The 24,996-nt window shown below is 34.2% G+C and overlaps 1 protein-coding gene across 2 annotated transcripts in view; it reads right to left on the reverse strand.

The window, feature by feature from the left end:
• The window catches only part of NBEA (neurobeachin), a 451,755-nt gene that overhangs the window by 197,920 nt on the left and 228,839 nt on the right, over positions 1-24,996 (reverse strand). For both annotated transcript variants that reach the window (XM_041416040.1, XM_041416039.1), the window contains exons 37-38: positions 24,137-24,245; positions 19,944-20,110 (exon numbers count right to left, since the gene is read on the reverse strand). In XM_041416040.1, the coding sequence (XP_041271974.1) occupies positions 19,944-20,110; positions 24,137-24,245 (276 nt within the window). The remainder of the gene's footprint in view (positions 1-19,943; positions 20,111-24,136; positions 24,246-24,996) is intronic.

Consider the following 24,996-nt stretch of genomic DNA (forward strand, 5'->3'; position numbering starts at 1 on the left):
AAACTCCTCCCCAGGTCTCCACTGCTGGCAGCTGACAAATATTGGAATATTGTAATCCTATTCTTGGAGTTTGTTTTTATACGTTTTTTTCACTGTTATTTTAGGGCTGATTGCCCGCCACCATTAAATAGCCCCACATCAACTAGGTTAGAGTCAATTGACTCAAGCCCAGGTTAACAGCAGTACTAAGTAACTTGTGCCACTGCTCAGCTAACGAGCATAGGACAGAACATTTTCAGCAGGAGGATTTAGGCTCTGTAATTATTCTTTAGTAGAACGTTTCAACAAAGGATAAGACATGCTTACACATACTACAAAATTCATAGGTCTTGAAATATAAACTAGCTTCTAATATAAAACTCCCTAAGCTTATGAGCTTTTAATTTTTTCCAATGTTATCTAGTTCTTACATTCACAGCCAAGTATTAATAATACAAGTATTATTCTGAAACATTTGAATAAGTTGACTATTTTATAATCTTCACATTTATTCCTTTTGACTAAGTGCAGTGAACACAACTGTAAGCTGTTAAGTAGGGGAAATGGATATACACATGAAAGAAATTCACCACGTTTCATCAATATTACGGTATTTTGCTAGTATAAAAGAGAAATCAACCTAGATACACTTCAAATTATATAATATAGAATACAAAATTTCTTTTATGTATTTTTTGATAAAAAATACTCCTTTATTCTTTAAATTCTTTAAATGGATATGAATAAAATTACAAAGCAGCTGTGTCAGACAGTACACTTTCTATGATACATATAATATAAGAACATTTTGGAAGGACTATCTTTAACAACAAAACTCCATGGGATTAGACTGCAACAAAAATGTTACAAGTAAAATACTTTCAGAATTTGAAAAGTGACTTCTTTAGTATGTAACCAAAAATTGTGAAACGAAAAGAAATGTGAAGTTAAACAAAAGGAAAAAATTAGTATGCTTAAGGCAGCAGTTGATCCATTTAAAAACCACCACTTTATCTGCTCTCTTTTCCCTTTGCAAAATCCAATAAACTGCCATTATATTCCTTTTAAATGGTTCCATTACAAGGATTCTATAACAACAGACTAATCTCTTGATAATTATAATAAATGCCTGTAATCAAAGCAGGAACCACTTAAAATAAGGAGAAAGGCTGTTTTCCATCAAACTCATTGTAGTTCTGTGACCTTTGGAGCATTAAGCTACATCATACGCTGCCACCTCTAACTGCAACATAGCTTTCCTACCAATCTTGCTCAAATAAAAATAAGGAGGACGCAAGATCAATGGAAATGTGGATTGACACATGGTAAGAGTTCTTACTTTCCAGCTCTGAGCCTTGTAGAACATAAAAACCTCAATTCACAAGATTCCAAAGGCTCAAAGCTGGCAGGATTCAGCCAGCAGCTCTTTCACGGGTTTCCCTTTAGGAGGGAAAGGGGGAAGGACCAGACTGGTATTTTAAAAGATCATGCTATGGCAATGTGAGCTGTATATCACTATTAATGCTTAAGAAAGTATTACTTTTCAGAAAGAAAGGCCATTTTATCACAAAACTCGATATTGTATTCACATGAACAAACAATGTTTTCCAGAGATCATTTAAGAAACTGAAGGCTGATAAAATTACGGGAAATGACTATATATGATCAGAATGGCTTTCATCTGCATTTTGTTAGACCCAGCATTGATTTCACTTTTCAGCTGTGAACAGCAAGAGGCCAGCTGTGGCCAAGGGAGAGAGCAAGCAATGAACCAGGGTCACAGTAGAGGCTGAGTTGTCAGAAAATTTAACACTTTTAATGACTAAATCTCAGCAAAAAAATCTTCAAGTTACAACCACTTGAAAATTATATCCAGCGGGTCCCACAAACTGTCAGAGAATAGAAGATTTAATTTATGACAAAGTAAAACCTTTGAACTCTAGTTATGTGAATAAACAGCATTATAAGGGGAAAACAAACAAAGCAAGGAAAATATAAAATACACTGCCTTCAAGGCAGAAACAACTACATTTTATTTCCTATTCCCAGATGTGTTAAGGGGAAATTTATGACAGCATACTGAAAAGCAAGATTCCCATTGTGAAACCCTTCACATTTATTTAACTAAGCGCAATCATTGAAAATGACCTTTATCCAAACCCTTCACAGCTGTCTTAAAATGATCTAAAACTATTGCCAGATTTTCTTTAACTAACATTACTTAACAAAAAGTCATTACCCCAGGGCCATATTACACTACTGGCAAGTAAACACAAATCCATTTTAAACAACATGATGCGAAGTTTTAATGAAATATTGATAACAAATTGAAAACTCCCCATTAAAAAGGTGCCAAACAATACAAATCATCTTAGTTTTCTGTTCTAGCAACAAACACTATTTCCCTATTTCTGATAGCATATTTATCACCTATTTGAGATACACATAAAGAGAAATATGGCTACTGCTTAAAAAAAACTTATATTTAAGACTGTTATTAAATGAGGTGTCAAAATTATTTTTAAATGAAATGGTTCTAGCAGTATATAGTGAAAAAATATCATCTGTTCTCCAAAGACAGCACATCCAGTGTGTACATTACTCTATAAAATTAAAGAGCTACTGACAGTAAATTCATATGGCAGTTTTCATTGCAGTACACTAACAATTTAACAATGCATTAATAACATTTGGTTCCAAGACTTAAAAAGCATTGTGTCAAAACAATGAACACCTTTTTTTTTTTTTTTTTTTTTTTTTTTACATGAATACCAAGCATTAAGATTAAAAGGTTTTTGTAGGAGCTGGCCTCCTGCAAGTCCAGGTCAACTGACAGGGATTAGGTAAATAAAAAATTTAATCATATTTGTGGATTCAGAACAGAACAGGTTAGTTTTTAAAATAACAGTATAGAGCCACATTTAATGTGGGTGCATACACGTGCGAAGGAAAGGAGAGCACTGTATTAAGGGGCTGGTTAGTTCAGTAAATCATGGCTTTAAGATAAAGATGATTACGGTGGCTCCTTGGTGTGAGAGGAGAAGGGTACAGGAGGTTCATTTCACCACCAAGTAATTATGCTGACCCAGAGTGTTATCATTTATCATGGCTGAAAGATGACACTCACTGTTAGCCAAGGGAAACTGCTAGTCAAATGCTTCCATCTAGATCAATACACACCACATTTTTCTACAGCCAAAAGTAATTATACAACAGCAAACTTCACAATCAATACCCACTCGAGCTAACTTATATTCTGCTGTACAGACATGAAGGTATGGGACTGTTAGCTTTCACTGGAAACTACTGCATGTGACCCAAATTAAAGGGTTTCCCCCCACCATCACAAAGGGTTTGGCTATTTTCTGAGAAAATCTGTGTCCTGTTTTCTCTGTCATTAAAAACAAAGAACATCCGTGCAGGTTTTAAGGACCTGCTGGTGTTCATGTTATCATTTCATAAAGTCTCACTTAACAGAAAATAAAAAAGAAAATCAGTCCATTAAAGAAAAATCAATCTTCCTAACCACTGAAAGCTGAAATAGTTTCCGAGGCATTAGTTTCTAAAAGCTGCAGTTGAAGACCTGACCTTTGTGAACTCAAGAGATCAGAAAAGGGAGAAACATATATACCTGAAGTATTAAATCAGTGTAATTTTCAGTGTTACACACATAAACACATATTCATATTTGTTTACACAGAGATGCACACATAGCATTACTATCAAGCCAGCTAGTACACAAAATTTAGCTTTAAGAGTTTAGATTTTGTCTCAAAATATATCTAAATGTCAGTTTTGACAACTGCCTTCAAAAAGGCAGAGCTTAGTCTTATAAACCAATCTAACCCATCAAGAAAGGTTAGAGGAAAGAAAAAAGTCACTACTTCAGTAAAAAAAAAAAAAAATTGACATCCAATTTTCAAGCTGATTTATCAGTGGAAAGCTAAAATTGATAGTTTGCCATCACTGGCTAGCAGGCTGTCTAAGAAAGCTGTTACAAAGCCTTTCATTTTGATTTAGCCACATGGATCAATACAAACCTATACTGTTTCAATTTTACAAATATTGATTTTCTGATATAACCTCTGCAGGAGAACATTCATCACCTGCCATACTAAAAAATATTGAAATTTATTTTGTAAACTTTGATTCTCAGCAAAATATTGCATTCTACTGAGTGAAGTGGAATCTATTTCTCCAGATAACAGCTAATCACTGCTAAAATGTGTTTTGAGTAACATCCTTTTGCCTTTCCATTTCAGAGTCTGACTAACACTGTTAATCCTTTAACTGGATTCACATCAAAGATCATAAAATTTCCCTTTGTTTTCTCATCAAGTGTCATGAAATTCCTAGTAGGTTTAATGGCCAGAACAAAATAGAACTTCAAGTTGAAATATTTTTATTTTGCTTCCCAAATCTAGAAACACCTAATGCTTCAGGAGGAGGATTTCCTTTTTTAAGATACCACAGAAAAAAATCAAATTCTCTAAGCAGAAACAGCTACTTAATGAAACAAAGATCTTTATTCTATATTTACACATCAGTACTATTTTCACAAGCTGTTCTAATCTGCATAATGTGCTAAGAGCTGTGTTATTCCTCAGAATTCAAAACATATTATTTTTATGTGTTATTTGCTCATGTATAGATATAGATTTTTATGCCAGCTCATTCGAACTGATACAAATACGGAATTAATTTTAAAAAATATTGTTTAACATTGTAAGACAATTCTAATTATATAGCTTTCCTTGTTCTAAATTATTTCATCAATCACAAGTAACTATTTAGTTAAGAAAAAAAAATTCAAAGTTTTAACCAATTACTTACTCTCTTTTTGCTCTTTTTTCCTAATCCTGAAAAGCCCTCTTATGAGTTGTTTAAGATATTCCTGAATGCCACATTGCTGGTACTGGTAAATACAGATACACTATCCAGCCAGGACAGCAATACAGAGAAGACACTGAGCAGGTTTCAGGAGGAAATACCCCATGGATAAAAGTGCTAGGTAATTTTCTCATCATGAGATGAGAAGTAAATGAGAAAAACCATAATCCTCTGTTGGAAGGATACAGTCCAGGGACAAGATTTAGGCAAGAACTAATGGAGGGTTTCAATTAGTAAGTGCACATTCAGAACTTACTGTGTTACCACTTCATTGTGCTGGTAACACAAAGAAATCTAGATTGCTGCTTACTAAAGAGAACTGTGAAAAATTCCTAAATTATTAAGACAGAAACTAAGTGAAATTCCTGAAAAGCTATATTTTCATCATGTAAAGAAAATAATAAAGTATAAACCTTCTTTGTAAATTTAATGTCGTGAGAAAAGGGTAGAATTTCTTTGTAGACTTAAGACTTAATATGTATCAAGTGTACATTGAAGTAATACAAGATATTATCTGTAGCATTTCAATATTAAACTCATCTTCCCACATGTACCTGAAATCAAATAATACCAGACATCAAAATACCTGAATTAAAAAAAAAAAATCAGTATCACAAAAATTCTGTAAGACACAGAGATGGAAGAGAAAGCCATGGAAAAGAATCAGAATCATTCAATTGAATATAGAAGTAAGAAGCTTGCTAGCCAAATCAGATGTGCCCTTTCATCCTGTTCCAAAAATGCCAGAAACAGATCTGAAGAGCAATGGTAATGGCTTATGCAGCTAAAATGGATTCTGTATGAGCCATCACACAAATCTTGTTATGCCGATGCTGGTTCAGATGATGATAACCTAACTATCAAAACAGTGAACACACTGAGGCATAGAAAAACCTAAAGAACTACATGACTAAAGCATGCTTAAAAGTAAAGCAGAACAGTACCAAATACTTAAGACCATTCTCTTAATAGAAAGGATATTTATTAAGCTCTACTTTTAGTGCTTTTTCTTCCATCAACAGATTTCAAATCACTGTGTTAGCAGTGCACCATGATTCACGTGTTACAGATGGGGAAAACAAAGTGGATAGATAAAGATGGATATGATTTATTCAGTGCTGAGATGTCACCTCACTGGCACCATCAAGAATATATCTTCATTATTTAGGGCATAAGGTGACTGCTTTCATAGCTGAAGAAAGATCCTTGCTTTCCCATATGAATTGCTCTGTGGATTCTAGAGGGGAGAATAGGTGGAATGGTTGGTACGCCTTGGTTGGAAGTACCATGCTCTGGTTTGTTATTGACATTCAGTAAATCCACTATTCCCATAAATGTGTATATTTTCAAAAATATTTAAAATAATACATGAAATTTGAATAATTGTAATTCCAATCTCCATATGTTATTCAGTTTTTTTTTTTAATTCAGCATTTTCAAAATAGAGTTATGTTTATGACAACAAAAATGTATCTTCATTCAAAATAGTATTTAATAATTTCTCATCTAAAGGGAAGGACATGAAACTAGAGAGTTTTTAAAAATTTCATAGGAAAAAAGTAGGGCTTTCTTGGTCTCTGGGTTTGGTTTTTATTGTTTTGTTTGTTTGAAGTTTGTTTTTTATTTAATGAATAAACAAAGAAAAACCACAAAGGTAAAACATCTTCCTGACAATTGAGCTGCCATCATCTAATAATAGTAACAAATAAGTAAAAAAGTACAGCATTTATAGTGAATGTGCTTAAAGAACCTTTCTTTTATTAAGGCTTTTCTGTATCTAATAGTATTCAGTACAATAAGAAAATGACCTTCTAAAAAGTAATGATGGTGATTATCCATATAATGTCTGTAGCATGCAAATATACAGCAGCCATGTAAAGGAACAAAAATCTGGCAGCAACTTTGCAATGCTTAAGGGCTTCATGTTTTACAGCACCAGAATTAATGGAAAAGTTAATGTAGCATTGAATAACAGTGAGCTGCTCAGCTGCTACTATTGCTGCAGAACATTTAGATCATGGAAATAACACACCATTTTTTTCACTCTTATTGCTTTCCTGACCCACAGAGAAACAACTCTCACCCACCCTCAAAATCAGATGCAAAATATTCCTGCATTACCCAGGAATGCTTAAGAAATATGCCCAAGAATATAATTTCTAAGACTGAAAATGTAAATAAATAACTACACCACAAAACTAAAAATAATTAAGCAGCACTGCTGAAGAAAATCTCAAAGAATATACTCTGTAACTGAATTTATGCTATGTCACAAATGTATGCATGAGCACAGTCCTTAATGCAGTCCACAAATGAAACAGAATTTTGCAGTACTTCTACCTCTTAATTCTTGATTTCAGTACATGAAATAACCAGATAAAATAGTCATTTTACATCTCCTTTCCCCCCCACATATCAGAGAGCACAAACTATGCATGCACTCAGTAAAACATAATTTGAAAACTTTTCAGTGACCCAAACCTACAGGAAATTTTTTGGAAGGTAAGAAGCACCTAAGCACTCTAAATAGAAACATATAATGGGCTCTAATTTGAGTTGCACAGACAATTATATTCAGGCAAAAAAAAGTGAGTCCACAGACCTCACGACAATAAATCCCATAAACTGTTGCACTTTCATTATTACTGAATGGTTTAAAAAGAAACAAAAAGTAAGTTGTTATGTAAACATAAAGTAAACCTTGGAATATACCATCAATCTTTCCCTCCCTTCAGACAAAGACCCCAAAGGCTCTTATTGTGATTTAAATGTAAAATGTGAAGACACAGAAGAACTCAGATTTTCTATTAAGGCAACTAGTCCTTCCTGGAATTCCCAAAAATTTTTCCAGGTCATAAAGGAATTAAAAATTTAATGTTTCTCCACTGATGTTGGATTAGTAAATTTGTTGTTGTTGTTGTTGCTGGTTGCCTTTTCTGCCATCAGAGGGAGAGCAAAGTGATTAGCAGTGAGCACCGCTATGGAAAGTGAGAAGATTCATCCCTTTCTTTTCTGTTCTCAAAATAGTGAAAAATGTGCTACTATACTGAAATTCAGCTCAAAAGGTAATTCAGCTCAAATGCTTGGCTGATACTTGATAGTTTCAGTATTGATTGCAGACATGAAAATAAAAGTTGGGGAGCAAGGACCTTTGCTCACAGAGCTTTTCTATTTTCTGTCAGATCAAAACCCAGAAGGTCTACAAAGTGACCCTTCAGTCACACCTAAAGCTATTTCTCAGTCAGACAGTATTTGTTAGGTAGCATGAAAATCTTCCTTTCCCTACCTTACTTCATCTGTTATCCAAGAGCCTGCAATTTTTGGATCAGATATAATAATTGAGTTATATGTACACCAATTATATCATTCCCTGACCTACCTTTATGCTTCTCTAATGTTGATGATAATATTAACTATGAATTTCTAACAGGGTAGAAAGAGTACCAGTAGCAGGTATGTATCCTGCCTTTATAACTGCTAATGTGGATGAATATTGGGATAAACCAATAAAAATTTCAGACTATTGGAGCCAATGGAGAACCTAAGATGCCATTGGCCAGGAAGCTCAAATATTTACTGAGAGATACCTCAAAAGTTGTCTGTGATATAACATAATAAATGTTATTGAAACCACGAATGACACAGAGGTCTATAGACGTTTACTTGTTATGGAATGCGTATTGTGGCCTTTCAATTTTTACAGCTGAGGTTCTGCCTACAGATTTTATGTCTTTTAGAAAACAGTAGCATTACAACTTTACTGCAAGGATTCTGAAAAGTTAAATTTAACAAAAAGAAAGAGTAAAGGTTAATATATTTTTGTAATCCTAATAGACAGCAAGTTTCTAGAAGTACTTTTTTTTTTTTAAATTTTAGTGTACTCAAATTGATAATTTGTGGATTACTTTTAAAGAAGGGGAATCCTCTAAATAAATATTGCATTAAGAGTGCCACCCTTAGAAATTTGTCACTGTGTCTGAAATAAAGGAGCTATTCTAGTACTTTCAAAATAGGGCATTCCTAAGAAAAGGTCTCTATTTAAAATTTAGTGGTGTCCAGCAGAACCTTTTGAAAGTCCCTGCTGAGCTGGCAATCACTCACTTTCACAGCTCAGCAAAAGGTTATCAAATGATACCATTGTACAGGGAGTAACATAGATAAAACCCAACACTGACCTGTAGGTTTAGACTGTGCAACGGGCATACTAAAAAATTAATGCACATGGCTTACACTGGATCACCACTCAGAAAGGAGCAGGAATGAACATCCAGTGGAGGCCAGGTACATCAGTTGTTTTATTGTGTGTGTTTCAGGAGAAACGTGTCTGCTTCTTTCTAGGGAAGATAACAAGCAAGAACACCAAGCAGGAAGAACAACATAAACAGAATCATATGTCAAAAAAGCCAGTCAAAAACTAAGCCTCAGTGTACTGATAAGCTAAAGGATGATTTACTCTAAAGAAAAACATAATTTCTATGTAAAAAAAAAATCCTTTTTTTTAAAAGACAGTTTTTAATATTTCTCATTACTGAATTGTTCATAAATTCCAATTTATCTTTTATACTAATTTTAATATTTTTGTTTTATTTAATTAGGCTTCAAAACTTCATAACATCTTCTTTGTTAAAATGTAACAGACCATACAGTTTTCCTTGAGAAGATTCCAGAGAAATTGTGCATTCCACACAAATTTCCAATTGGGTTTTTTCAAAATTTTAATTCCAAGACTGTTAGAAATGAAAGGTAGTGCATACTGGGGGAATGAGTAAACAGGTTGTCTGTCTGGGTGCTCTAAAAGTATACTAACTGAGATTTTTACCAACTGTGATCATGTCACATGAAAAGACTATTAATAAAGGAACTTTTTCTTCTTATTCAACTTGGTCTGGCATTTGGCAAAAAAAAGTGTGGTAGCTTTTTATTTTCTCTCATTCTTCTTAGTAATTCTTAATTTAGATTAAATAATAAAGGATAGTAGAGTCTGTTTTAGTTTGGGAGATACATATTAAAACTTGCTTCTGGCTACTCTTCTTTTTCAACAGGTTTCCCTCAATTTTCATAATTTTTAGCTCAGCAGTTTAGTATGAAACTCTACCACTGAAAATGCTGTCTGAAGTTCACAAAATAAATTTCCTCTACTATTAAGCTGTCATCAACTTTGAAAACGTCACATTTTATTCAAGAGTGTAGAAGAGGTTAGGGCATTATTCAGTGTAAAAGATTATCATGTGTTTAAAAATAATGCATTGTTACCTAACAGAAATTGGAAACTTTAATGTCTAGATATTAAAGAAATGAAAGTGAACAGTTTTTAATACCAAAACAACATTCCACTCACCATGAGGCAAATATATCATACTTTACTTTCCTCCATGTTTTCACATAGCGCAAGATATATTGTGCATAAAAATTATTGCACTCCTATGGCAAAGTATCCCAAAGGCTTCAGTAGTTTTTATAAATTGAGCCTAAGAGACATCAAATTTAACTTCCTCTTTATGTACATTTTTATTGCTTCCTACCATAAGTGCAAACATAGCTTCTAGTAAATCATCTAAAGAAATCTATTTCACATGAATATTTCCTAGATTCAGATTGTGACTATAACAAAACCAAAAGCATCCCCTCTCAATAAATAGAATTTGATATCAGGAGAAAAGTGAAAAAAACCCCCCAACAATGGGAATCTGAAAAATTAGAACACTTTAGTTTTAAGAAATAATTTAAATATTAGTGTTTTGGCATTGTGTATACAGAAAATTTTTCAAAATAATAGCCAGTGTTCTCAAATTAAACACAGGCTCTATGTGGTTTATGAATCTTTTGGTGGATTTTGTAATAATCTAGACAATTGGATAATTGCTACATTATTGGGTTTTAAAATGGTTCAGTACTATTGAATGTTTAAGAAATACTTATGGCATAAGACAGTATATTATTGAAGCTGAAATAATCATTTGACTGTTTTATTCATCTTCATCTGCTTTATTGAACTACCTGCAGGGAGCTTTATAGGCATACGATCATGTCAAGGTCACAGGATTAAGTGAGCAGTGATGACAGTAAACAAGCCTTTTCTGTATATTTTAAAGGGTAGGTCTGAGTTACTTAAAATGCCATAAACATAAATAGTCCCCTATCTCTACAACACGTCCATGACAGATGACTTCAAAATATAATACTCCTGAGCAATGGAGCTTTACAGCCTAACCAACAGTCCATATTATTGACCACTGTTACCAATATACTGGGGAGCCCAAATACTGGGAGAAGCCTGCAATCTGTTACCTTGAGATATGTTATATCTCTAAGTGTAGAAGAAATAGATCTACAATATACATCAAAACTCTGTGTGAACAGATATTATTGCTTAAAAAACAGAGCTTACAGGTTATGTAAAAATACTGTCATAAAGAAAAAGTAAATGCATAATGACAAACATACCAAATCTACATAAGGTATGTAAAACAAGATAATAAAACCAAGCTTACACAGTACTTTCAATATCAACCTGAATGATGTAATTGGTCTTTAGAATTATACTGTGCATTACCATGCCTATTTTATCAACAAGGAATGCAGTATAATCAAGTACAGCAATCTCCTTCAAGTCATGGAACAACTATGACTGACACTGTGTTTCTGAATCAGTCAAAGTAAATCTGTGTGAACTTATTTTTTTCACTGTTTTAAAAAGTTAATCAATGAAAAAATCCCAAAAAACAACCAAATCAACCAACGAATCAAGAAAATCCACAAAAAAAAAAAACCCCAACCAAAAGTGATCAGTTGAAAGAGAGACATATACTGGGAATATTTTACAGAAATCAGAAATGTGAGTTGTCTAAGGATGATCTTCACAGTTTAGTATCCGTGAATATACAGACTGGGCTAGCAAAATGCATGCAGAAACACTAAATCCAAGGAAACCTGCTAAACTATATTCAGGTAAGAGGGAAGGGACAAGACTATGGTTCTGGCGTCTGTGTCCGAATAACCATCCGCCTCCTGTACACTTGAAGACAGGACTTCCTTCTTACATGGCACTTGGGAGCAGCAGTTCCATATGCACTTGCCTATTACTCCCCTGTAGCAGTACTGCAGGAGAGTGATCCAAGCATTGGCTTAGGAAAGCTCTAAAATATTTTGAATGGGGAAGGTGTTACACCAGAGAGAAGTAAAAATGGGGGAAAAAAAAATCATCGCGAGTCTTGATTTTTTTCCCTCTTGTGGAAAAAGAATAGAAAAATAAACCCAACAACAGAGCAGACAAGAGAAACAGACCAGTATATCACATATATTAGCTGATTACACATTACTGTGAAGAAAAAGGAGCTAAGAAGACAAGAGCTATGTTTAAAACCACATACAATTACTCTAATTTTAAGCAAAGAAAATGATTTAATAATGTATATACAAATTCAACTATAAATCTCCCAAAGACATGGAACAGGTTTTCTGAGGTGTTTGCAGAATTGCACTTTGTATCCTACAAAGAAAGGGGGATGCAAAGTATGTGATTGAGATGTACCACACTACAGCTTCCTTGGTGCCTGAAGATGATTTAATCTTCAGTTATTTTCCAAACTTTCTTCTCAATTACTGAAATTATTTGACAATAGTATCATTGGACATAAACACCTTTCAAATAAAAAAGTACAAGACATTAAGCTTGCTTTTGAGAAAAAAAGACTCAAAATTGTTCCATTGGGTTCCATCACTGGTTAAACTTTGCACTTCTAATGTCTTCAACAAGAAATGTTGGAGAAGTCTACCAAAACACTACAGATTTTTCTCTTAGGGAAAGAAAAATATCTACAGCATGGCATTCATCTTCTGTAATATATTTGAAGCATCACATGGGAAAGAACCCTGGATCATAATGGTACTTAAAAAAGACTTAAAAATACCCATTTTATGTCAGAAAATAAAGAATATGTCAAAGAACTTTCATTTCTGAGAAAATATGGCCTTCTTAAAAGCATAAAACTTTCTTACTAAAAATCTTTAGATCTATGGTATTTGCTCTTTTTTTATTTTTTGCTTTTTATTCTTTTATATGAGGAAGATAGGAAATCCACTGCTGTATTGCCCAGGTATTACTAGGTAGACATGGGAGGAAAAGTGAGCAAAGTGGAATCTAATGAGAAATGCTTTCCTCATGGCTTCTACTGAGCTTCTATTTCTTTCTAAAGTGGAGGCAGGAAAAGGAGAACAGGCGCTAGGAACATTGTCTAATAGAAGCAACTGTTAGTCCAGTCTGCTGAAAACCACTGCAGAGTTTGTTTCTGCTGCAGGAAGTAGGGGAGAACATGAAGGCAGAAGGTACTTTGAAGTCCTACCAAGACATGGAAAATTCAAAATCAAGACTGACTGAATTTGAGATTCCTCAGGAAACCCTGAGTTGAAAATTCAAGAGTGAGTATTAGATGGATCCATCACGTCTACTTGTCCTATCTTTCTGTTTCTTAATTGCTCAGTTATAGCTGAAGGTACAGGGCTGGATGGATCACAGGTCTGAACCTTTATGGCTTTTCTTGTGACTGGCTCCCTGGAAGCTGAATGGCTGCATGTGCATGCACATGCCAAATCCATGGCCAGACTTAAGGAGGAGAAGTCACCCTCAGCCTGCTTATGGTGGTCTTCCTCCTCGTATATGTATATGTACCACAATAAATACATATATGGCAAACTGACTGTATGAAATTTGGATCTGTATTCCAATTACTGTTCCAGTTAAAGAAAATATTGACATCTAAAGATCTGTTGTCGCTAAGTCTTAAAAGAAAATTTACAAAGCTTTCCTTTTTTTTTTTTTTTTTTTTTTTTTTTAGGGAAGCCCCAAATTTAGGCAGAAAAAAGCAGGAAAAAAATCCTCTTAAAGCAGAAGTCATAAGGTGAAAGTGAAGAAGACTTCCTTCTTTATAATGAAATTAAATGTACCGTGCTTCCAAGAGAAAAACAAGTCACTCTGTGGAGTTGAACAAGTCTTTCTTGAGCACCACTTGTTTCTCAACATTTGAAAACACTACCTCTTTCCAAAAAAAATATTTTCTTACGAGGTTTCTTCCAGCTGTGGGAACAAATCCATAGAACAGTGCCACAGTTCAAAATAATTGAGCAACCTTGCACAAATACAGAACTGAATAAATCCCACACACACTAGTGCAGTGGCTTGTACAGCACATCTCTGGTAATACAATGCTCCTTTTTTAGCAGGTAATCTCTATACTGTAAATATCACCCTATACCTATTATTAGAAAAGTATACAGAATTCTTCCATCCCCCTTTTTCCATCATGCTTTTCAAAATTCTGAGCTCCATTAGCAAAAGCTCCTTCAAGCAGTCTCTGCCTTCCACCACAATGGTAAGCAGTCAGGAAGGGAGGAAGAAAGAGGGTGCGCAATGGGCAGAGCAGCCACACAGTTGAAAGCATAGTAGGAAAGTTAAAAAACGGATTGAAATGTGAAGTACTACAAATGAGTGATGAGATTAACAAAATCGTCTCACTCATGTTTAAATCCTGCAATAAATGGATAACTAATACTGGACTGAACATATGTTGCTGACACATTTGCTGCTCTCAAGGTTTCTCAAATACTGCAGTAAATTAGAACAACAGAAGGTCGAAAAGGATTTTCTTAATGTTTTGTTGTGATGAAGTCATCTCAGAACTAAATATTTGGAACTTGTAACAGGATATCTGAAGAACGAGCTAAAAAGCGTGCAGCTCAATCAGACCAGTTTTGAAGAATATATTCTGCCAGATCCAGACAGGATCTGGTCCTACATCTTTTCCACTGCTAAAGACCCCTTTGTAATTTATGCCTAGCAGTTAAAATGAGCCACAAATGAATGAATAGCTAAAGCAGATTAATCTTATTTGCAGTGGGGGTTAGAATAGGTTCTGTGCCTCTCTGAATTTCCTAAGACAGCATAGTATAGAGATGGAGTCAGAGAATGCCAAAGGATGGTTGTGAGGGAAACAATGTTCTAAATTCCTGTGATCTGGTCTCCCTTGCTGTAAAGTGGAAACATTTGGTTTAGAAACAGTGTTTTTCCAGAATCAACGTATTAAACTGCCAACCCCCATAGGCTTAGGAAAGGGAGTTCTCTTTCCGTTCTCATCTCTCTGGCCCCCAGCAGAACCCAATCTCTTCAGAAGCACACGCTGCAGAGAGAGACAAAACTAGCTGACTGGCAAGAAACTTTTATTTCCAGCCTGTCTCCCCAGACGAATTTGGTCTTCACCACAGAATGAGTTTGACAGCTCTGCCTTCCACCATGAATGATTAATTTGTTATGGGTGTCTAGTTTAACCAAAGATGGATTTGAACAGAAAAAGCCCTTGTATACTTGCTATTTGGTACAGCTGCTTTAATGTAGGTGGAACCTCCTTCATTAAATCACAAAAAGCAAGAGAACCAAGTCTCATTTTTAAATGTCATTTTTCTCATTATAGTAGTCCTCCTGTGAATACCAAAACTGATCATATGAAAATATCTATGACAAGTATTTCATATTTAGATTTTGAAGGCTAATTGGAATTCTGAACTCCTTTTATTGCTCTAAATAGCTTTAAATCTATACAAACTGTAAGGTAGAAATATTTATATTCAGTATTCATGAATAAAAGTTTTTGAAAAGTTGAGGTATCTCATAAAACCAAGAAGCTGAAGTAAGACAGTAACAGCTTATGGGCCAAAACAGGCATTCATATGGCACAAACACAGGCATTGATGAGAAATTTGAACTGAGTGTACAGACAAGTTATACAAAACCTTTTCTAAAAAAAAAAATAATATGTGTATGAGGAGAGACACAGATGGGGAGGGAGAGAAGCACCATATGAAGCTGACAGAGAAGGCAGAAGGAAGCATATGTTGTGACATGAAAACTATAACCCTGAAAAAAGCTGAGGGTAAGTGCTGGCTTAAAGAAGCTTGGAATGCTAAGCTATGAAACACCCTGTTTGATTCTTCCTGATGCTGCAGATTCCTTCTGAACAAGTGACAATGCATCAAAGAAATAACTAGCTCATCAATTTCTCATCTGAATGGGAAAAACCTGCAGAATTTTAATTTTGATATAATGTTGAAATTAAAAAAGGAAAAAAAAACCCCAAGTATGTTTAGGGTAAGCTACTACAAAGATACCTAAAAGTATAAAATTATCCAAATACAGGAAATGGAATTAGTTTTGTTGAAGGGCATAAACAGGATTTATAACAAACTAATGGGATTTATTTTGAAATCTATTATGCTTTGTCTGAGATATGTAGATGAAAATGAGATGATTCAGTAAATTTCCATTTGTTATAGAGGATTTGAAGCTCACACTTGACAGAAAATGAGAAAAAGAACTTTGGGTTTTACTTTAAGATATAAAGGCAAAACAATTGTGAAGGAGGAAAGACGCTAACACTGACAAGCAATAAAAATGAAAGTTTTTGTCTCAAACTGTTGCCATTTTTAGTCAGAAGGAGATGAAAGAGTAAAGAGATTCTTGGACCATTCAAACTACTGATTGATTAACACACAGACAGGAATTTGTTATACAAATTATTGTGTTTATAGGCATTTATTCAGGTTGTGGAGTACTAGCCTATAATTAATTTTGTTTTCATAAATTAATAGCTAATTAGGAAGCTAAATGAAATGCAAGTCACCTATTAATTTATGATATTTTTAGTTAAGTTATCTATATATAACTATAATTTAGAATTCAAAGTCTCATATGATGTTTTGTTGGCTCATACCTTTCAACTTCATTCTTGTTTCTTCAGACATTTTGGGAAGATTTAATGATATAATGATTTAATATAATTTAAAATTCTTAATTTAGAAGTACTACAGAATGTAGAATACATCAAAACATCAGACCTCTTGCTATTCCTCTCAGTACTAACCTTCTGTGGTTCTTAACAGTCTCTTTGTTTCTTAATGAACAAAGAGTAAGCTTTGTGGCACCTACAGATTAAATAGTAAATGCTGGTTGCTGCTTTCTGAAAAGACAATACACAAAGACACAAAACCTGGGGAGGCTTAGAAGCTCATTGTGTTGAACTGTAAACACAAGGAAAAATTTTCTCTGCAGTTAGGTCATATTTGATGAAATGAAACTATAATATTTTTTAACGTGAGCATCTATCTTAAAGAACTTGAAAATTGTTTGTTTATCTTGAGAAGAGAAACAAAAATACACAGGGCAAGACAGGACAAGAGGACATGGCCTCAAGTTAGGCCAGGAGAGGTTTAGATTGGATATTGGAAAAAATTTAATCACCAAAAAAGGGTTGTGAAACATTGAAACAAATTGCCCAGGAGGTGGTTGATTCACTATCCTTGGGGCTGTTGAAAAGACATGTGGATATGGCATTTAGGGACACCATTTATTGGTGGATTTGGCAGTGTTAGGTTAATGGTTGAATCCATTGAGCTTAGAGGTTCTTTACAATTGAAATGATCCTATGATTCTATACGTATTTGAATTTTATGCTGCATTGGTAGCCACCACTTGGCAGACAGAGAACAGAAGCTTTGAAGAATCACATTCATGTCTGCACAAATATTTTCCTATTTTATCCATTTTGGATGTCAAAAGGTATTGCTATTACACAAGTACTTATTGTGCAGAAGTGATGGTCTGTTTCTTACCCTGCCCCCCCCCAGGTCAGAGAAGGATCTCCCTATATTCACCATTTCAATGAAGGGTCTCCAGCTCTCAAGTTGAACAGGAGACCAGCAGTGTGTCTTCAGAACTGGGAGCACTTTTCCCAATGGAAATTTTAAAATCACAACAGAAGTGCAGAGGTCTAGTGTGATAATGTGGTTTTTGTGTATTTTTAAAGTAACTCCGTATTCCTGTCAGCCTGTATCTCTCAAGGCACAGAGAAGCATGAGTTTATAAAGAGACTTCTAATGCTCTTAACACCTTGTCAGGAACTAAAAACAGAGACAAGTCCTGTCGTGCTTTGTGCCAGCCAAAATGAGAGGTGTGTATGCTTTTGGAAGCCATCTTGACCTCCATAATGTAAAAAGTATTGGAGTATCTAATCAACAACAGTTTTTGCACTCTGTGGCTGAGGAGTTTTATGAGAACCCTCTCCATTTTCTGCCCTTAAAGCCTTTCAGACTTGCCCACTGAGTGACATTGGTCCCTAAAAAGGCTCAGAGGCTCTTCCACTGGGCATCTCCCTTTCCCTGCTGCCAAGCCAGTCCTCCCCATACACAGCCCACTAGTCCCACGACAGAAAGTGCACTTGTGTCCTGGATCACAAAGCTACCATGGCACACACAGACAAACCTGCAGTGCCATTTCCCAACTGGCTCCCACAAATGGAGAACCCCACTTGGAGACCTTCTACTGTCACCATGTTCCCCTTCTCCAGGTTAAGCCGCTGCCTGTGGCTAAAACACAACCAAGCCAAACACTGCACCTAGCACTGCAAGCACTGAAAATGGAAAGCAGCTCTGCCAGTAACTGAGAAGCAGACAACACTGGACAAGTTGCATTACAGGGATAAAATAAAAATTTCTTTTGTTTTGTGTAAGAAATTTCACAGGTTTGTCACAGGTGTCAAGCTACTTTATGGCCCATCAGAAACTATCATGGACTCAAGAGAAGTAAAACCTGCAGCATTGGACTGTTGCCATTTAGGAAGCTATAAATAATCCTGGAGATAAAAGTCATTTGGCCCTAAGAACACATAATCTCCTAGTAAAGGCAGTCACCAGGAACCTATTTAAGTCTGCAAAGTGTCTGCAGCCATTCACAAAGTTGAGCAACAACATTATTCAAAAATTGCTATTAATTATTCAAAGACATTGAAAGGAGTGAAAATTGCATTTATTTTCAGCATGTTCAAGTCTCCAGACACACAGCTTTAAGTCTCAACTAGAGATAACATGGGCATCCCTTATGGACTAAGCCTGTCTTGAATTAACCATGTGACAGTTTTCTACTTGTTATTTTTGTAATTTCCCCCAGAACGTCTCTGGTGTTAGACAAGAGAGTTTCTGTAAGACTGAATTTCCACAATTTCTACCATCTTAAAAAATAAATACATTTCTATCATCATCCAGGAGAGAGTAATTTCTTCAGAAGAAACAGGGATAATGAACATGAAAAATTTCATTTTTGTTTTAAACATGGTATAACTGCAAGAACCAACTAGATGGAATTACAAAAAGAATAAACACTATATGTATTATTTATTAAGCTTTATTGCTGACATATCAAATTTATTACTTGGCAGCTTTTCTGATAGGCTTAAACCCTAACTATGTAGTCAACATAAATTCAAATATGTTTTGTCAAAGAATATTTATCTAGAAAAAAAAGTGTTCGTATTATCCATCTCAACTATATTTTTCCTGAAAAAGTTTATCAGAACTAAAATGGAGCTTTCTGTTCTTCACTGCATGATTCAGAGCAGACAAATAAGAATTTAAATAGAAAACCAAGCTGTAAAATTTGGTTATCTGGGAGCAGAACTTCCTTGATTTCTTCTGTTTGAGTTGTTTCACTCTGAAAAAATAATCAAGTATTTCTGGCTAGAATTCACAAACAAGAGAGAGACTTGGCAGACTCTACTTTTCACAGACAGGGCTCTCACATGACAGACCCAGGTTCAAGACCTTGCTCTGAGTGAAGGAAAGGAGCAATTTCAGTTCAAGTCTTCCACATGAGGGTCAGCACTTTAGCCACTGGCTATTTTTGTGATTCTGAGGAGCAAGGCTCTTCTTTTTGGCAATACATAAGAAAACATTTAATTTCACTGCTATCTTGAATAGAATGAACTTTTAAAACCAGCACTCAACACAGCTCTGAATAAAACCTGAAATACTGTATCAGTTACATACAGAAGAAATTATATATTTTAGACATTTTTTAAATTAGTCTTTTAGCAGCAATACCCGCTTCATTGAGCTGCACTTTGTTCAGCTTTGCATATGCTACATTTAAGTACCTTTAAATCCGTAATAAAATCACATTTCAGTTATACAATGCCTGCTTCTCAAACTTTGCAAGTAACGTTTAAAGCCTCATACTTTCTAGGTTTGCAGCTTACCTGTGAGAAACAGCTCCCCAGGCACCATGTTTATTTGTTAGTATGTTGAGTATCTTCTGTTTCAGCTGGTTGGCCGTGACGTGGTCTCGATGCTTAGCAGCACTGATGAGGTGATCACACATCTTCTCCTCCTCTCTCCGATCAGCAGCGTACTGAGCGCACTGCGACTGGGAATGAAAGAACATCCACTTCGTTAAAGACAGGCTACTTGCCCTAAAATTATTATTTATTTAACTCTCTGATTATGAAAAGAACTCATTAAAGTGTTTTTTAGAGGTATAGGTCATGCCATTTGTTCTAGTTTCATCCAGGACAGGGTTAATTTTTTACAGTAGCAGGGAGGCAAGCATGTCCAAACCCTAGGGTATTTCATACCATCTCATGTCACTTGCCAGGGGCAGGAGTAAGGAAGACTCTCTCTCTGGTCTGGGATAAAGTGCGACAGGCTAGAAGGTCCAGTATTGTTTTACTTACTGTGTAAACCATTTATTTGTCTTATATATTTTGTAATTAATGTTGTTGCTGTTACTGTTCTCTTTCTTATCTCATTGCTGTTTCCAGTAAGTTGTTCTTATCTCAACTTGTGATTTTCACCTCCTGTGCCTCCAGATCTCAACATCACCGTGGAAGGGGTGGGGAAACTATCAAACAGTGTCTGGTTTAGGAGAGTCTAGGTGAGGACACTGAATTTTTATGTAGTAATATTTCTTAGTCATGACACCATTCAATTGAAATGTCCTATTACTCTGTATTATCCATGAACAAGCACTCTGTTTGAACATATGAAAACTGAAATACCAAGGGCAAAGACAGAATTTGAATTAAAAACATTAAGCCATACATGGGGGTGTGTGTATATATGTAACCATGGAGATGCCTTAAAAGTTAGCCTTTCTTTTGTAAATGTTTCATGTGTTCTCAGGTATAAAATACACCTCTAACATACATAGGATAATATACAAGAAAAAATTATGTACTGGTTTTGATTTTTAAATTATATTAACACATAAAATTTTAAAAAAATTGATTTTTTTTATTGTTGCAGATGATAAATTAAAAAAAAAAAAAGTATGTTTTCTATCTCATACTACAACATGCAAAATTTTGACAACATACTACCAATTCTAAGAACCCTAATGGATAAAAAAAATCACTAATCTTTTAAACTGAAAAAAATCTAATATTTCCATCATGTGTTCTTTGAGAGAAAACTACCTCTGAAATAAATGACCTTCATGTGAATTTGTTTCTAAACTGCTAGTATTCTATAGTGTATTTTTGGTTTGACAAATCATTTCTTTATGTATAAGGACAAGATTTTTCCATTTCTTTACTCAAAATCACTAAGTTCAAAGTCAATTTATCCTCCTTGTAAAAATTCTTTCAAAATGTCTAAAGAAAGGAAATGCAGCTAGAGTAATCAAAATAAATCCACTAAAAGTATAATTTTCTAGATATAAATTACAAAGGCTATAATACTCTCAGAACAACTAATTTTAAAAATACCTTTTATGACACATTTTTTGTACTTAGACTTTTTGTGCACCATTTCAGGACATTTAGCCAATACTCAAGGCGGTAATAGTGCTGAATAGAAACCAATTTTCTAGTATTCAAAAGAGCAATTAAAATTAAGTTAATCTCATACTTTATATTTTATTCTTAATATTACTGCACACTAGCTTTTTAGTACAGATCACATTAGCATTCAGTATGATTCTACCAGTGGTCTTTCTATTGTGTTTACAGACATCATTTCAAGTAATCTATCTGGGAAATAACAATGGTTACACTAATTCATAAAGGGTTAATTCATTTTCCAATTTATCTTCTTGTACAGGGAGGCACCAATTAGTACAATGATCTGCCTTAGTAATGAGGTTAATATTTCACCAGCTCATTGGACAGTAAAATTAAATTTTCATTTTTCTTCCTGAACAATTACAAAGGTTAACAAAATGAAAGTTAACTGTGAAGTACCCATTCTGGGAGGAATTTTCCTGGCTGAGACAACAACTGGAGCCACAAAATAAAATTTAGATGCTGGTCCATTGTCTGTGCAGGAGACACAGTAACTTGGTGCAGCTCGGAACAAATAATTTCACCCATAATGATTCAATTAAAGTTTAAAGGGCAGAAATAAAATAGTCATGCACTTCTCTAGATGAGAGCACTGATTAGCATGTACTATACCCCAGAAGGTATACCTATACAGTTTATTAAAACAAAATGACAGATATACAATCACGTAGCAGAAAACTACCAGAAATCTCTTTGTCCCTACTGCTTTCAAGTAGGATGAATAATAAAATATTCAGTTATAACCCCACCATTATTAAAGACAATATATAAAGCATTCTTTCAGACTATAACCATCACCTTATTTAAATACTTGTGAATTTCACATTAAAACAGTCTACATTTTACTATTTTCTTTTATGATTTGCAGATTTAAACTTACTCACCTAAAATGCATACCTCAGTCTTTTCCTACAACAAGTATAATGAGAATTTTCATATATGAAAAACATGTTGGTTTCTTTAGCAGACAATAAGACAGACTTGAGGCTACTCCTTTAGGGAATTTAGTTAATATTCCAAATCCTATTTGCTAACAGAAGCTGGAAGTTAATTGAATATTCTCATTCTGTCTGGAGTTCTGACAGATCTTATACCTCAATGTATTCTTCAAAGAGCAGATAACTCAATCTTCCATTGTCATCTTAGGTTACTGCATGATGCTCTGATAGATATCAAATGTTATTTATTGTTGAGGCAATATGAAACTTCACTCCGACATACACTTAATTGTAAACGCAATTTTATCTATGTTCAAAATATCCAGTATAAGCTTGGTAATAAAGTTGTTGCAATCCCATATGACAAGTGTCTGCTGTCTGCTCTGACAAAATGAAGTAAAGGTTCTGTGTATTCAAAATGACAACAGATATCTCTGTGTCTCACAGTTCTCAGCTAGGTCAAGGAGCACAAAAACTAGTACATCAAAGTGCACGTTTAAGAGACCTGTTTCAAGGAGATAAAAACCTCATCAAAACTGAGATTCCTGCATCCTATTTCTAGACACCAGGTGCTTGTTGACATTTTCTGACAGATTAATAAATTGATATAGCTATTTATTATCATCAATACTAAGTCTGTCAATCTCAGTCCTAATGCTAGGTCATTTGAGTAGTAAACAATGTGAAAATATAGGACTGCACATATATACCTACATCTACACAAAAGTATGCAAACACAAGGCAGGTTTGGAAACTGTAAAAACCAGTGATGAAATGTATGAAATACCATACAAATGCAAAATCATATTTGATAAAATTATGTCAAAAATGAAATAATTTACTCCATTACTTTTGCATTTTTTTTTTTTTTTTTAACTAGGAACAAAAGGCCGTATAAACAATTGGAAACTTATTAAACTGAAGACATTTTAAGAACAGGGGAATTTAACATTTGGATCACCTTCAAGCAACATTATTGGAATTTTATACTGTACTATTCATTGATGAAAAAGCAACCAAATGTTGACTCCTTTTCAGAATAGGAATTATAGACATTTAAGAGTAATGGGAGTCAGCTGCGCTGTTACATCTTCCAATACTCAATCTTACTGTTGATAATGATTCCTAACTACCAAAAAAGATATGCAGTATCATATTCACTACATAAAAAGCAAGTGTTCTAAAGTGCTCCAAAATTCAAAATGTTTGAAGAAAATGACCTTAAATATTAAATCTGTTCAACAAAACATTTCTATTTCTTATTTTTTTATGACATATCTTAAGTCTATAATTGCTTTGCTTTTTACTGAACTAATACATACTGTTGTAAATAATAAACAAAAATAATTAATAAGGTGATTTGCATTACTATTTTCAATAAATCAGAAAAGTTCTTTGTGAACCAAAGGGTCTACCATATCAGATTAGACATTCTGATTAAGGCATTTCTTCAAGCTGTAAATGCTTGTATGAATTTCAGTGATAAGATGAGAAATTAAACCCATTCCTTGTGCTTGACATTTACCAAAGGTTTTAAAAACCAGTTTTGAAATGCTTTCAATGTAAATTTCTTCCTTGGAAGAAAAAAATAAAATCTTTATTGCAGGGAGTTACAGTCTAGGCGACAACTGAGTGAAAACAGAGAACCAGAAATGCACCAGCTCTCAGGCTTACCTCAAACTCAGCGTGCTTGTGGACATCTTCAGCTCTTTGTCGGTTTAAAATAAATTCTGCTTCATTTGCAACACGTACTATATGGTCTTTCATTGCATGACACAATAATCTGAAATGAAAAAAATCAGAATCAGCCTTTTTATTTTACATACTTCAAATAAACTATTTCAGCAGATTTACTTACAATGGAAAAAAATCAATTAAACTTCTGTAACCAAACTTTGCAATTAGTTGAAATAAAAAAAAAATTATCTAAATTTTTCTGAATTGTGAAAGCACAAAGAAAACACATTAAATGGAAAAAAAGTTTTCCATTTATTATTGAAGGCAAAAGTTCCTTATGATAGAATATATTTGCAATATGTTTTTAACAGCAATATCAATATGAATACTGCACTTACATTAAAAAAAAAATCTAGAAAATTGTTTAAAGTCTTATTTGTACCATTAAAAACATTAAATAGAGGTATTCCAATTTCAGTCTTAAAAAAATAATTACTGAAGAGTTAAAATTCTATTAAAATTGAAAAGTAACATCAATATCTCTTACATATTTCTTCAAACACTACCGTGAAAAGTACACTTTTTGCATGTTTTCAAGGTTTCAGAAACAGACAAATCTTACTCAAAAAGGAGGAAAAATAGATTTAAGAGTGGATTGAGACTGAGGATATCAAGCAGCCACATTAACTTAAGACTTTTCTAAAGACCACAAAATACCACGAGATGCAGAACAAAATTGCATAAACACTGTGTTAAAAATGCTCACGTTGTACAGCAAGAATGGAACCAACTACTTTCTTTCCCCTATAGCCCATATCTAGGATTGGCCATTATATTAAAAATTACTCTGCTCTTCT

Source organism: Onychostruthus taczanowskii, unplaced genomic scaffold, assembly GCF_017590055.1.
Source record: "Onychostruthus taczanowskii isolate IOZ18803 unplaced genomic scaffold, ASM1759005v1 scaffold50, whole genome shotgun sequence".
NCBI lineage: Eukaryota > Metazoa > Chordata > Aves > Passeriformes > Passeridae > Onychostruthus > Onychostruthus taczanowskii.